At 42.5% G+C, this 12,572-nt stretch overlaps 1 protein-coding gene across 1 annotated transcript in view; it reads right to left on the bottom strand.

Annotated features, from left to right (window-relative positions):
• Positions 1-12,572, bottom strand: part of KIF5C (kinesin family member 5C) — a 145,774-nt gene that overhangs the window by 65,825 nt on the left and 67,377 nt on the right. Inside the window, exons 8-10 of the mRNA XM_010950260.3 lie at positions 8,803-8,927; positions 6,130-6,234; positions 5,612-5,760 (exon numbers count right to left, since the gene is read on the bottom strand). Coding sequence (XP_010948562.1) covers positions 5,612-5,760; positions 6,130-6,234; positions 8,803-8,927 — 379 coding nt within the window. The remainder of the gene's footprint in view (positions 1-5,611; positions 5,761-6,129; positions 6,235-8,802; positions 8,928-12,572) is intronic.

Genomic DNA, 12,572 nt, shown 5'->3' with positions numbered 1-12,572 from the left:
ATTCTATACTGTGAATGGTGTATATGTGAGAGAGATAAAGAGACTGAGATACTACCATTGAGGGGTAAGAGAGGGCAGTCCAACATCCTTCTCTATCAGTCAGCGTTCTCCAGAGCAACAGAACCAACAGGATAGATACAGATTTACAGATGATAGACAGACAGACAGATAGACAGATAGACAGACAGATGATAGATAGATGATAGACAGGTAGGCAGATGAATGATCTAGCTATCTACCTATATGAAGAAACTGGCTCACTGGAAACTCATCCAGAAATTAACGCTGCAGTCTTGAGGCAGAATTTCCTCTTCCCCAGAAAACCTCGGATTTCGCTCGTCAGGCCTTTAACTGATTGGATAGGGTCCACCCATGTCATGAAGGGCAATGTGCTTTAAAATCAACGGATGGTAGATGTTAAGCATATCTACAAAATACTTTCATAGCAACACCTAGGTTAGTGTTTGATGAAATAATTGGCTACTACAGCCTAGCCAAGTTAACACATAAAAACATCACACCTTCTAATCTGCTCTGGGTCCTAGTTCCCACATACCCACCTAACCTTCTTCTGGAAACACGACTGCCACAAAGCACCATCCCATTTCCTTGTGAGGCCATTTCCCTGCTCATGAATGGGGGATTTAGGGAAGGAGAAATCAAAGGCTTTAAATTTTGTCTTTTGAAAAGCTCTTGTCTGCTGAGAAACATTAACAAATGACCAACTTGGATGAAGATTTGGCACCTGGTTAAATTCACGGTCATCCACAGCATTTCCTCCTCCAAGAGCAAAAATTAACCCTATCGGTGTTTTGGCAACAGGCCCCCCAGTGGGGGGTGATTTGAGTCTTTCTTCATTTTATGTCGAAACTGTAGCCAAGCATCTCCCTTGGCCAAAGTGCTTGCTCGAGTCCTGCAGGTAACTTGTTATCATGCTCTGGTAACAGGCATTTTGCATGTACATGACTCAGGCTCTGCCTAATCCAGCTGCCATTAAACTGAGCAGGAAATGGCACAATTCTTTTTTCAAAAAGTGCTCATCAGGAAAGGAAAAAAGAATATTACTTTCCCTAAACTATCAATTCTCTTTTCACACTTAACATACAAATAAAGCCTTTGAATTATTCATGCTACATCAATCAAAACTCTTGTTGTCAAAGACATGCTGATTCAGGCTTTCTCTAAACCGCTTGGCCCACCCCCTCAAGGCTCCCTGACCCCTCATTACCACCCCAAATTAAGGTACATTAAACAGGCTTCCAAGATAATTGGGTGATTTGAGTTTATACTTCTAAAATTTAAAAATATCTTTTCCGAATTGTGCTATAAAAGTACTTTGGAAGAGTAATTAAAGACTACAAAAATGAAGTGCTGAAAGCAAGATGAAATAGAAAAATCAATGAAAGTGCCCTAATTTGAGTCCCCAGCCCTTAAAGCAGGAAGTGTTCAGCCTCTCGACAAGAGTACAGATTTTGACTCTCTGTTGCCTGGAAGTTCAAGTGTTGCCCTGAATTTCCTCCTTGCCCAAATTAAAAGTTCTTTGAGAACACAGAAAATGGCTCTACTTCTTTCCCAGCACAACACTGGGCCTTCAGGGGACTGAAGGGGACAGGCCTGACCCAAGAGAAGAGCTAGGATACGTCACTGAAACCAAGAAGCCGACACGGTGTAGCTTTCCCTTTAAATTCTGGTACCTAATCGAGAGTCCTGAAGAGTGCTGATTCCGTGGGCTGCCCTCAGGCGTCTGTACACCCTGCCATGTTTCTTCTGCTTCAAAGGACCTATTATTGTTTTATGCAGAACATCAATACAGTACAGCCTAGCAACAAACATGGACGCTATTCCTGTCCTGGAAAGAATCATATGGCAATAGCAACGGAGCTGCGTGCTGCCCTTAGGTCTGGCCACCCCTTGTCTAGCAACAAGAATATAATGAACACTCGTTACACTGAATTTGGGAGGTGCCCGGCAGTCTTTTCTGAGTTCAAAGTGCTTGATCTCACCAGCTATCAGATACCATGTCTAACCTGATGCTCAGACTCGTGTCTGCTGTGTAATTAGGTTCAACGGGCATATCTAACAACAAAGCAGGTACTGGCCCCACAGAGAAGTTAGATGTCCTTGAAGAATCCATTAACTAAGTCAAGGATGGAGGCAAGGGAACAAAACCTCACACATTTCTAAGTACAGGTGGGAAAACAAATCAGATGTAAATCTAACCAAACTTCTGGACATGATGGTGTCATGGCTCAGCAACCACATTCATGTTCTAAGGAATTCTACAAAACAAGCATTAGATTCATCTGCTCATCTACTTGGTAACACTGATCTGCTGACCACCTACTGTGTCCTAGTTGTGCTGGGTGCTGGTTGGGACAACTGATGCCAGTGACGAACAGTCCCTGTCCTCATGGAGCCCAGTATCCAGATGGTGCTGATAAAGGAATACAGACCGACCTATTTCATTTGAAAACACAACTGACGTACTATTTATTTCCCGGAATCCCAAATTACCACTATTAGCACTATTTCTTTAATCGTTCATTACAGGAATTTAATTCTAAGTCTACTTCATTCAGTCCTGTTCCTTATATGACAGTCATATCCTGTACATTATATCATATTCAGTCCAGTCCCATCCATGACCGTGACTTTCCCAAGCCTGCTGAAAGATGGAGGAAAAGGGGAACTTGCAATCACTCAACATCTTATTACATGCCAGCCCTTGTGCTAAGTAAAAACTGAAGCAATTCATTTAATCCTCCCAACAATCATCAGAAGTAGGCACTGTACTCAAGAGAGAAAAGGGAACCCTCCCACACTGTTGGTGAGAATGCAAATTAGCGCAGCCACTATAGAAAACAGTACAGAGGTTCCTTAAAAAACTAAAACCAGAGATGCCATATGATCCAGCAATCCCAATCCTGGGCATATATCTAGAGAAAAGATATGTGCACCCCAATGTACATAGCAGTACTACTTACAATAGCCAAGACATGGAAGCAACCTAAGTGTCCATCAATGGATGAATGGATAAAGAAGATGAGTTATAATTATACAATGGAATACTACTCAGCCACAAGACAGAATGAACTAATGCCATTTGCAGCAACATGGATGGACCTAGAGATTATCATCATCACTTACTAAGTGAAGTGAGTCAGACAGAGACAGCCGAGTAACATATGATACCACTTATTTGTGGAAACTGAAAAAATGACACAAGCAAATTATTTACCAAGCAGATAGAGACTCACAGACATAGAAAACAAACCTATGGTTACCAAAGGGGAAAAAGGGGGAGGGATAAGTTAGGAACTTGAGATTAGCAGATATAAACTATTTTGTATAAAACAGATAAGCAACAAGGTGTATAGCACAGGGAACGACATTCAGTACCTTGTAATAAACCACAATGGAAAAGAATATGAAAAAAGACCATATACATATATATGTATATATATGTGTAACTGAATCCCTTTGCTGTACACTGGAAACTAACACAACATTGTAAATCAACTACACTTTAATAAAAAAAAAAAAAAAAGAAGTAGGCATTATTATCTTTCCTCCTTCAGGCAAGGAGACTGAGGCTCCGAGAGAAGAGAAAACAAGAGAGAACAGGTCAGGAGCAGAGCTTAGCTTCAAAGCTGGAGTAACCGACCCCAGGGGCCTGTGCTCATCAGGGTTCCTGGTCAAGCAGCCCGCATGGGAGAGGCTGTGGGTCAAATGATACAGTCTCGTCCTCCAACATCCAGCATTTACTGGCTGTGTGGCCTCAGGGGCAGTACCTAATGGCTTACAGCCCAGCCTCAACTCCATCCCTGTACAAAGGGGAAGGATGCCTGCCCGACCAAATTTCTATGAGGATTTTTGACATGCCTGGCACATGCTAGTTCCTTTTTAAAAAAGAAAGCTAGTGATAATAACGATGCTGACAAAGGCCTCACTGAGATCAGAAGAAAGAAAATAATTATTTGGACTCTTACCTAAAACTCTCCCTTACAGACAGTTGCAAATGACTACCAACAGCAACAGCCTTGAGACAGAGCCCACGCCCCAGGAGGAGTCTGGCTTGCAAAGATGCAGTTTATTTTTGCTTTGCAAGTGAAAAAATTTTTAAAGAGATGTTTCCTTTATATATGCATTTGGTGCTGGTTTCCTCAAACATGTTTTCAGAGGAAGTGGTTAAAGCTTAAGTTTAAGAAACCAGGAGAGATGGGGCAGGCAGGATGATCACCACAGTATTCTGTGTTTCCCATAAGCAGATGCCAGGTATAGGCATCCCCTAACCCCCAAGAACAGTAGGTGTTATCCTACTACAATCCACTGACTTAAGCATTTGGCTAACCAAGGAAGTGATCTGAGAGGAAGTAAAGGACCCAAATCCAATTTAAAAGATACATTAGTTCTACAACAGTTCAGTGTAATTATTATTTATTTAGACATCCCACAGGTGCCACGACTGTGTAATTCTATGTTCTGTTGAGGGTTCAGGAAATGACTGGGGTTGTTTAATGTGGTTTAAACAAGACATCACAATCTCCCATCCAGAATGCTCACCGCCATCTGTCCTTTCTCTAGGCATCTTAAACTCTTTCTCAGGCATAACCACACAGCACATTCCCAGGAGGAAGGCAGAGAGAGTGCTCCATGCAGAAGGCAGCTGGAGCCCGCGCAGAACTAGTAACTTGTCTAAAGATTGACCAGAAGGATGGAGGCAGAATCCACCTCTCCCAACCTCAGGGTGGGAGCCCACAGGAGCTCAGCCCACTGAGTCCTGAAGATGCTCAGATCGCCCCAATCCACAGCACCCAAGCACTCTAGGAACCACATGTGAGGTAGCCATGCAGAGAGAATGGGGCTGAACGCCTGAAACTGAGGGATCGTGAATAAAGGAGGTTAGGTCTTGGGCAAGAAAGGAAGGGATGAACTAACTCATACCTGTGAATGTTGCTGTAGGATTACTGACTGTCCCCGCTGCCTCCCTAATAACACGTCTCAGATATCTAGGAAAGCTCTGTTGGACATTTTTGTAGGTGAAAGGACGGCTGCCATCTTCCTCGAATACATGCTGTATCTCCTACCCCCAGGGTGAGTGTTAGGATTCCCTCCCCACTGCCCTGTTGTCTTTATGCAACTACTCTACATTCATCTCAGTTTCGGTTGTTCTGTCAGCAAATCTGCAATGGATTCCCAAACACTAAAGTAGTTACTGGTGGCAGTAGTACTACCATTCAATCCTAAGTGGTGGTTACCAGACTCGAGTTGTGTGTACTTGAAATCCTGTGAATCTGAGAGTTAGACTTCAACCCACGAACAAGAAAAGTAACACTCCACTGAATTACCAACAATCACATCTACAAGGGTGAGTGTTTTTTCTTAACATTACACCTTTGATAAGCGTATTTCTGACCTTTTTTTTTAAACATAATGATTCCTTTGGCCTCAATAAATGATGCCTCAAGTTGACAGATCACCCAGTAGATGCAACTGACTAACAGGCAGCTTGTTTCCTCACTGTTTCCTCCCTGACTCTAGCCTCTTGCCATTCACTCCTAACACCTAAGACCCAGCTCAGAGCATATAGGTTACGAGAGGCCGCACACACCTTTGTCCAAACATTAGCGTTGACTTGGTCTCAGCTTCATTGAAGACTGAGGGGGAACAGCAAATAACGATGGTGGTTCTACAGTTCCCGCCCAGAGAGTCCTGAAGAATCCGAGTCATCTTGCTGTCCCGGTATGGCACGTGTGTTTTCTATTTAAGAAAAGAAAAAATATCGGCTGTTACAGACCCTTCGAAGGAAAAACACAGAGGCAAGCAAGTTAGTGATGGGAGCACTGGGCTCAGAAACGTGTGAAATAAGAATTTGTTGCCTGGTCTCTGGCTCTTGCCAAAATTTAGAAATGCCCATTCTGGGACCTGGGTCATATGAAATTAGCATCACCATTAACACGTTTTAATGGGCTAGATCTCCTAGCAAGGGCAGTGCCCACAGCCAGGATTTCCCCTGTCCCTTTTAAACAAAAACAAATGAATCCCTGGGGTGTGTGGCAGAGAGAGGACGTGGACCCAAAAAACGATTTCCCATAATAACATTTAATAGATGGGGACAGGATCACTTACCGTCCCTTCTGCCAAGGCAGAGATCACGTTTCCAAGAGCAGACAAAGACTTATTGATATTTTTAGCTTCATCAAGAACAGCTCCCTCGGCACCAGTTTTGCTGACCTACCAGAGAGAAGAGAAAACAGAGCTGCACAGGATGGCAAAAGCTGAGGAGAAAACTCCGATGCACAGGAGGGCAAGCGGAGAGGAGGGGCCCACGCGAATCCTCCCGGAACACAAGGAAAAAGAAAAGTAAGAAAGAATCATGGTGATAAAATGTCCCTCATGCTTGAGGCTGGGGATTTGTCCTCTCTCGTTGTCATTTCCCTCTCACTTAGGTTTCAGGGGAGTGGCTGAAATGCCTCAAGTGGAGTGGTGGCAGATGCTTCCCAGGGGCACCCCAGAGAAACGAGGATCCAAGAGCACTGTCACTACAGACAGGCTGGGGTCCTGCGAGGCTGAACCACTGTCTCCACGCCGGGGAAGGGTTGAAAGGAGACGCTGTCCTGGCCACAACGAATGGACGCATTGAGAATGTGTAAATCACAAGCTCCAACTTCAGGCAAAGGACCTGAGGCGGTAAGAATGGTTATCCAGACTCTCCATTCCTTCCCTACTTACTCCCACGGCAAGGAAAAAAAGAGCAATCATCCGAGAAGGAAAATACCTGATGAGGCAGGGAAAGTCAAGAAAACGTGTATTACATAGTGAACTTGTCTTTTTTTTCCTCTGCCAGCAGAGGGACCGTGCACCTTTCCTCCTCGGCTGTGTCATTACTGGTAATTTCGTATTTACGGCATTTGCTTTAGGTAGAGAGCAGTTCACAGACGCTAGAAAAAGGGGAACTCAACATGATTCATAGCTCTGCTGACTGGACAAATGATGCAGGGGGAGCGGCTGCTCTCTGAAGAAAGAAAAGCACAGAAATGGTTTTAAACTGCGCCAATTATGTATAAAGGGGAAACTCCCAACAACAGAGTTGAATGCATGTCTAGATGGAGGATATTTTCAAAGAGGACAGATTCTCATCTCTCTGGACCTCGTGTGTGTGGGTACCCTTGCTTATGGACGAAGAAGTAACAGCTGCTGGGTCACAAACAGTCATAGTCTATTCTCACAGCGTTGTTCAAGGTGCTTTCATATTTAACCCATCTTAACTCCATGAAATATGCAAGTCAGGTACAATCACCTTCTTTTTACAGACAAAAGGAGCTCCAGGGATGTCATGCTGCCCACCCCAGGGAAGAACACTATTTAGGGGAGAGGGGCAGTCAGACCCAGAGCTCCGTTCTACTAGATCACGCTGACAGATTCATGCAGTCGCACCTAGGGCAAGGAAAACAGATGTTTAACAGCATAAGAAACGACATACGCGACCTCATAAATATCACCAGCAACAGCGACACTGTGCGGGCTTCCACTCTCAACTGCCAGCATGAAGCACTTTTCAGCTGCATCGGCGCCCTAAGTACTCAGCTCTGTGCTAACAGGGCAAGCTCGGGAAGAGGGAAAGGGTCACTGGGAACTCTGTCAGGACCCATAGAGCAAGTGTGGAAGCAAGGCAGACGCTGGCTGCTAACGGTCAGTCTAGAAGTAAGCAATGCTGCTCCGAACTCCTGTTCTGGTGGGCGTCTGTTTAATTGAAGTGACAAGCCTGGACCAGCACAATTTTCCACTCCCAACTAGGACTATCCAGATTTTCTGCTCAAGGCTTTATAAATGCACACAGGAGGACAATCCAAGTGGCCATTACTTACACGGATGTTTGTGGCCATAACTTGGTGTACAGCAACTCAGTGAGTGGGGATAAATTACACAGTTTGGGAGACTGACCGAGCTTCAGGGCTGGCCCTGATGGGGACAGTCAGCACAATGTCAGTGATGACGGGGGCCACGTGGCATTGTGCACAGGTACTTACTCTGTGATGTCGCCCCAGGAGGGCAGGGCCCCCAGCCAGGGTGTGGCAGCAGAAGCCTCTAGTAGTGCTACGGAAGTGAGGCTGGGAGTGGGCAGGTGGGAGTTTCTGGGAAGCCTGTTTGGTCTGGAGGATGTCCTCAGCCAGTGCCTGGGAGAGCATTAACAGGGCACAGATGCCAAAAGAAAACCCTGACAAAATCAGAGAAGGGTCAGGACTATGGTAAAACACTGGCACCAGGCCCCGTAGCCTGAAGGAATTAAGGCTGCCCACACAGGACGCAGTCAGTTCGTGCCTTCTGCAGAGAGAAGCAGGGGAGGCAGGGAGAGCCCCCTGTTCCAGATCTTCTATCAGCAAACAAACCTGCAGAGGCAGGACCGCCACACTCCAACGGCAGAGCCCCTTCCTAGCTGAACCTGTTATAACACGGAGATCCTTCCTGTTCTCTGAAGTTCACGTCCCTCCCGTGTTTGTGCAGCTGCCTTTGCCAGGCGAGGTTCACACCAATACCTGCCTAATGTCATCATCAGAGCTTATTAGGCATAAATCAGAGTTGGCATTCAAAGTACCTCCTGTGACGTGAATAGGAGACTTCAGGACCAGAAAAGAAAGAGCAGGGAAATGAAGGTTAAATTTAATAACATCTTGGCACAACATCAGAAACTTTAAGAGCTCTTTAAAACCAGGGAATCGAAAGGCATAAAAATTATACCATTGCACGCTGAAGCAAATAACAGGGGGAAATTGTGGATAATACAAATAAAGAACCAATTACCTTTTCGCTCCCAGCCAAATCAACTAGATAAAGCTTCCCACTGAGTTTTTTTTCAGTCTCTACATTCTCTTGTTTAATATTAATCAGGAAGATACTGTGACTTCTAGAGCTGTGTTCATTCATGTCTGAAAAGGAAAACAGTTTACTGCTCTACAAAGAACACATACATTTAGGTAGCAAGCCTTTCAAAAAAAGCACAACAAATCATGCCTGGTAGCTCCATTTTTTAAAGTCTACCCAATTAAAAAAATTATCTGAGACCACCATGTCCTCTTTTTAACACTCATTCTAGAAATGCAGGATTTAAAATATCTTTACATGGCAAAGAAATGAATCTAAAAATCATAGCCAGAGGTTTAAGACAACAGATTCCCTGTTCTGCCTGAAGTCCCCATCCTCTGACATCCCAGCCTCCCAATCCAGCCTGCCTCTCCCTTAAAGAGCTCACAGCCTCCTCCCTGTCTCACTTGAAGTCCCCCAGCCCTCAACATCGTGATTAGTACCTGATATATTCCACCTCCTTCGTATGTAAGCCTTGTCTTATCAGTGATATCATAAGCTTTCTTAAGGAAGAATTATGACTTTCTTAAGGATTAAGACATACACTTTTATAACCCATGCTAGGTGCACAGAGGGTCTCAAAGATGAAATGTGCTTCATTAGAACCAAGTACCAAAAATAAAAATCTTCTTGGACCCTGGCCTTTGTTCACCAGACAGGCAGAGATCCCAGTGATTGCCTTATTGGACCCTCATTAGCAATCATTTCTTAAAACCATCTAACCAAATTATGTGGGAAAAAAGTCCTAAAGATTCCACAAAAATGTTAGAGCTAATAAACGGATTCAGCAAAGATGCAGAATACAAAAGCGATATGTAAAAAAAATCAGTTGCATTTATATATGTTAACAATGAACAATCTGAGAAGGAAATTAAAAAAAAATAATAATTCCATTTAAAATAGGAACAAAAAGAATAGGATACTTAGGAATAAACTTAACCAAGGAAGTGAAAGACTTGTACGCTGAAAACTATGAGATGTTGCTAAAAGAAATTAAAGAAGACACAAATAAATGAAAAGATAACCTTTGTTGTTGGATTAGAAGACTTAACGTTGTTAGGATGTCAATCCTACCAAAAGCAATCTTCAGACTCAATGCAATCTCTATCAAAATCCCAATGATGTTTTTTGCAGAAATAGAAAAGCCCATCCTAAGATTCATATGGAATCTCAAGAGACTCTGAATAGCCAAAGCAATCTTGAAAAAGAACAAAGTTGGGGGTCTCACTTACTGATTTCAAAAGTTACAACAGAGGTAATCAAAATAGTGTGGTATTGGCACAAAGGTAGATAAATAGATCAGTGAAATAGAATAGAGAGACCAGAAACAGACCCTCACATAACATGGCCAAATAATTTTCAACAAGACTGTCAACACCATTCAATGGGGAAAGAATAATCTCTTCCCCAAATTGAAAACTGGATATCCAAATGCAAAAATGAAGTTGGACTCTTCCCTTAGGCCATAAATAATAGTTAATGCAAAAAGGATCAAAGACCTAAATGTAAAAGTTAAAACTATAAAACCTTAGAAGAAAACACAGGGGGAAAGCTTGATGACATTGGATTTGGTAATGGTTTCCTGGATATGACACCAAAAAATACAAGCAACAAAAGAAAAAAATACATAAATTGAATTCCATCAACCTTAAAAACTTTTGTGTGTAAAAGGATGTTATCAACAGAGTGAAAAGGTAACCCACAGAATGAGAGAATACATTTGTAAATCATATATCTGATAAGGGTTTGAGATCCAGAATATATAAAGAATTCTTACAAACAAACAAAAAAAACCCCAAACAACCCAATTTTAAAAAATGGGCATAGGACTTGAATAGACATTTCTCCAACAGGTGTACACTTAATATCACTAATCATTAGGGAAATGCAAATCAAAATCACAATGAGGTACCACTTAATACCCATTAGGATGATTATTAAAAAGAAAAAAAAATCAGAAAATAAAAAGTGTTGGCAAGGACATGGAGAAACTTAGACTGTTGCACACTGTTGGTGGGAATGTAAAATGGTACACTTGCTATGAAAAACAGTGTGGAAGCTCCTTAAAAAATTACCACGTGATCCAGCAATTCTACTCCTGGGTATGTACCCAAAAGAAGTGAAATAGATACTTATACAACCATGTTCATAGCAGCATTATGAACAATAGCCAAAAGGTAGAAGCAAGACAACGTCTACCTACGGATGTGTGAATAAACAAAATGTGGTATATACACACAACAGAACATTACTCTGCCTTTTTTAAGGAAAAAGGAAATTCTGATACATGCTAACATGGAGAACCTTGAAGACGTTATGCTAAGTGAAACAAGCAAGTCACAGAAGGACTTGTATCATTCCACTTACATGAAGTACCTAGAGTTGTTAAATTCACTGAGACAGAAAGTAGAATGGCGGTTCCCAGGGGTTGGAGGAGGCAATATGTAGGGTTATTATTCAATGGAGTTACTATTCAGTTTCCATTTGGGATGATTAAAAATTCTGGAAGTAGGTAGTGGTGATGGTTTCAAGTACTGTGAATGTATTTACTGCCACTAAATTGTACACTTAAAAGTGGTTAAAGTAGTCAATTTTACATTATGTATATTCTACCACAATAAAAAAAAAAAAAAAAAAACACCTTACTAGAATGATTAGAAAAATAGTGCTCTGGACCAACAATTCTGAACCGGGGGGCCAAGATGGACTGTCAGATAGCCCATGAATAATTCACGACTAACAATCACTTAAGGAACAGTGAAAAACTTCTTTACAAATGAGACGCTATTACTATGAGAATATCAGCCTTATGATCTTTCCTGTACGTGTATGAGCAGAAGAGAGAGAAGTAGAGATTAACCTATGCTACATACAAGTCTACGCTCACCTATGAAATTTGCCACATGTATACTATCATCTGATACGTTCACTGGGGTAGAGAAACAGTTGAGAATTACAGTTCTGGATCGAAGTATCGTAGAACCAGTCAACCAAAAAATGCTCTAATCTCTTCTACACCATGCGGGCAACTCACTGCCTCTCTAGGTAGCAGGCTTTACTTGGGGCAGCGATAAGGATTCAAGTTCTTCTTGCAGTAGGTCAAAAGCTGCCTCCCTGTCGCTTCAACAATCCTGGGGCATCTACACATTCAAATCAAACAAAGCAAGCTAACTCTGTTTCTTAATGTCAACACCTTGAATACATTGAGAATATGTTAAGAAATACTGCATCAACCACATGTCATCCCCAGATATTTTTCTCTCTTCAGAGCTAGAAATCCTTAGTTCTTTCAGGTCCTCTTCATTTGAACTCACTCTCATTTGTCCATATTCCTCTGAATAAGTCAGACAGCCCCCATCACTTCACGGAACCTCTGCTGCTATACCACCTCATGCCCTGCCTCTCCGAGACGGGATGAGCAACGAACCACAAGGTAAACCAGCTGACCTGACGGTGTCTGTTGTTAACAAAGCCTCAAAAAGTTTACAGTTAAGTTCCCAGCTCTGCATTCTGAGTTTCTCCATGTATTTCTTTCCCTTTTCCCAGAGGGCAGAAATCTAACGTGGTTTCTTTCCATGTGTACGACTGGCATATAGACTCTGTTGATTTGGATTTGTTTTAAACCTGAACAACAACATAGTTAAAGTAAATGAACTTAGACGATTACTTTTCCTCCTTTAGTCGGTTGGTTGGTTGCTTTCCTCAGTGTT

Source organism: Camelus bactrianus, chromosome 5, assembly GCF_048773025.1.
Source record: "Camelus bactrianus isolate YW-2024 breed Bactrian camel chromosome 5, ASM4877302v1, whole genome shotgun sequence".
Lineage (NCBI taxonomy): Eukaryota > Metazoa > Chordata > Mammalia > Artiodactyla > Camelidae > Camelus > Camelus bactrianus.
Note: the sequence above shows the minus strand (reverse complement) of the source record. Positions and strands in the feature narration are given on the sequence as shown.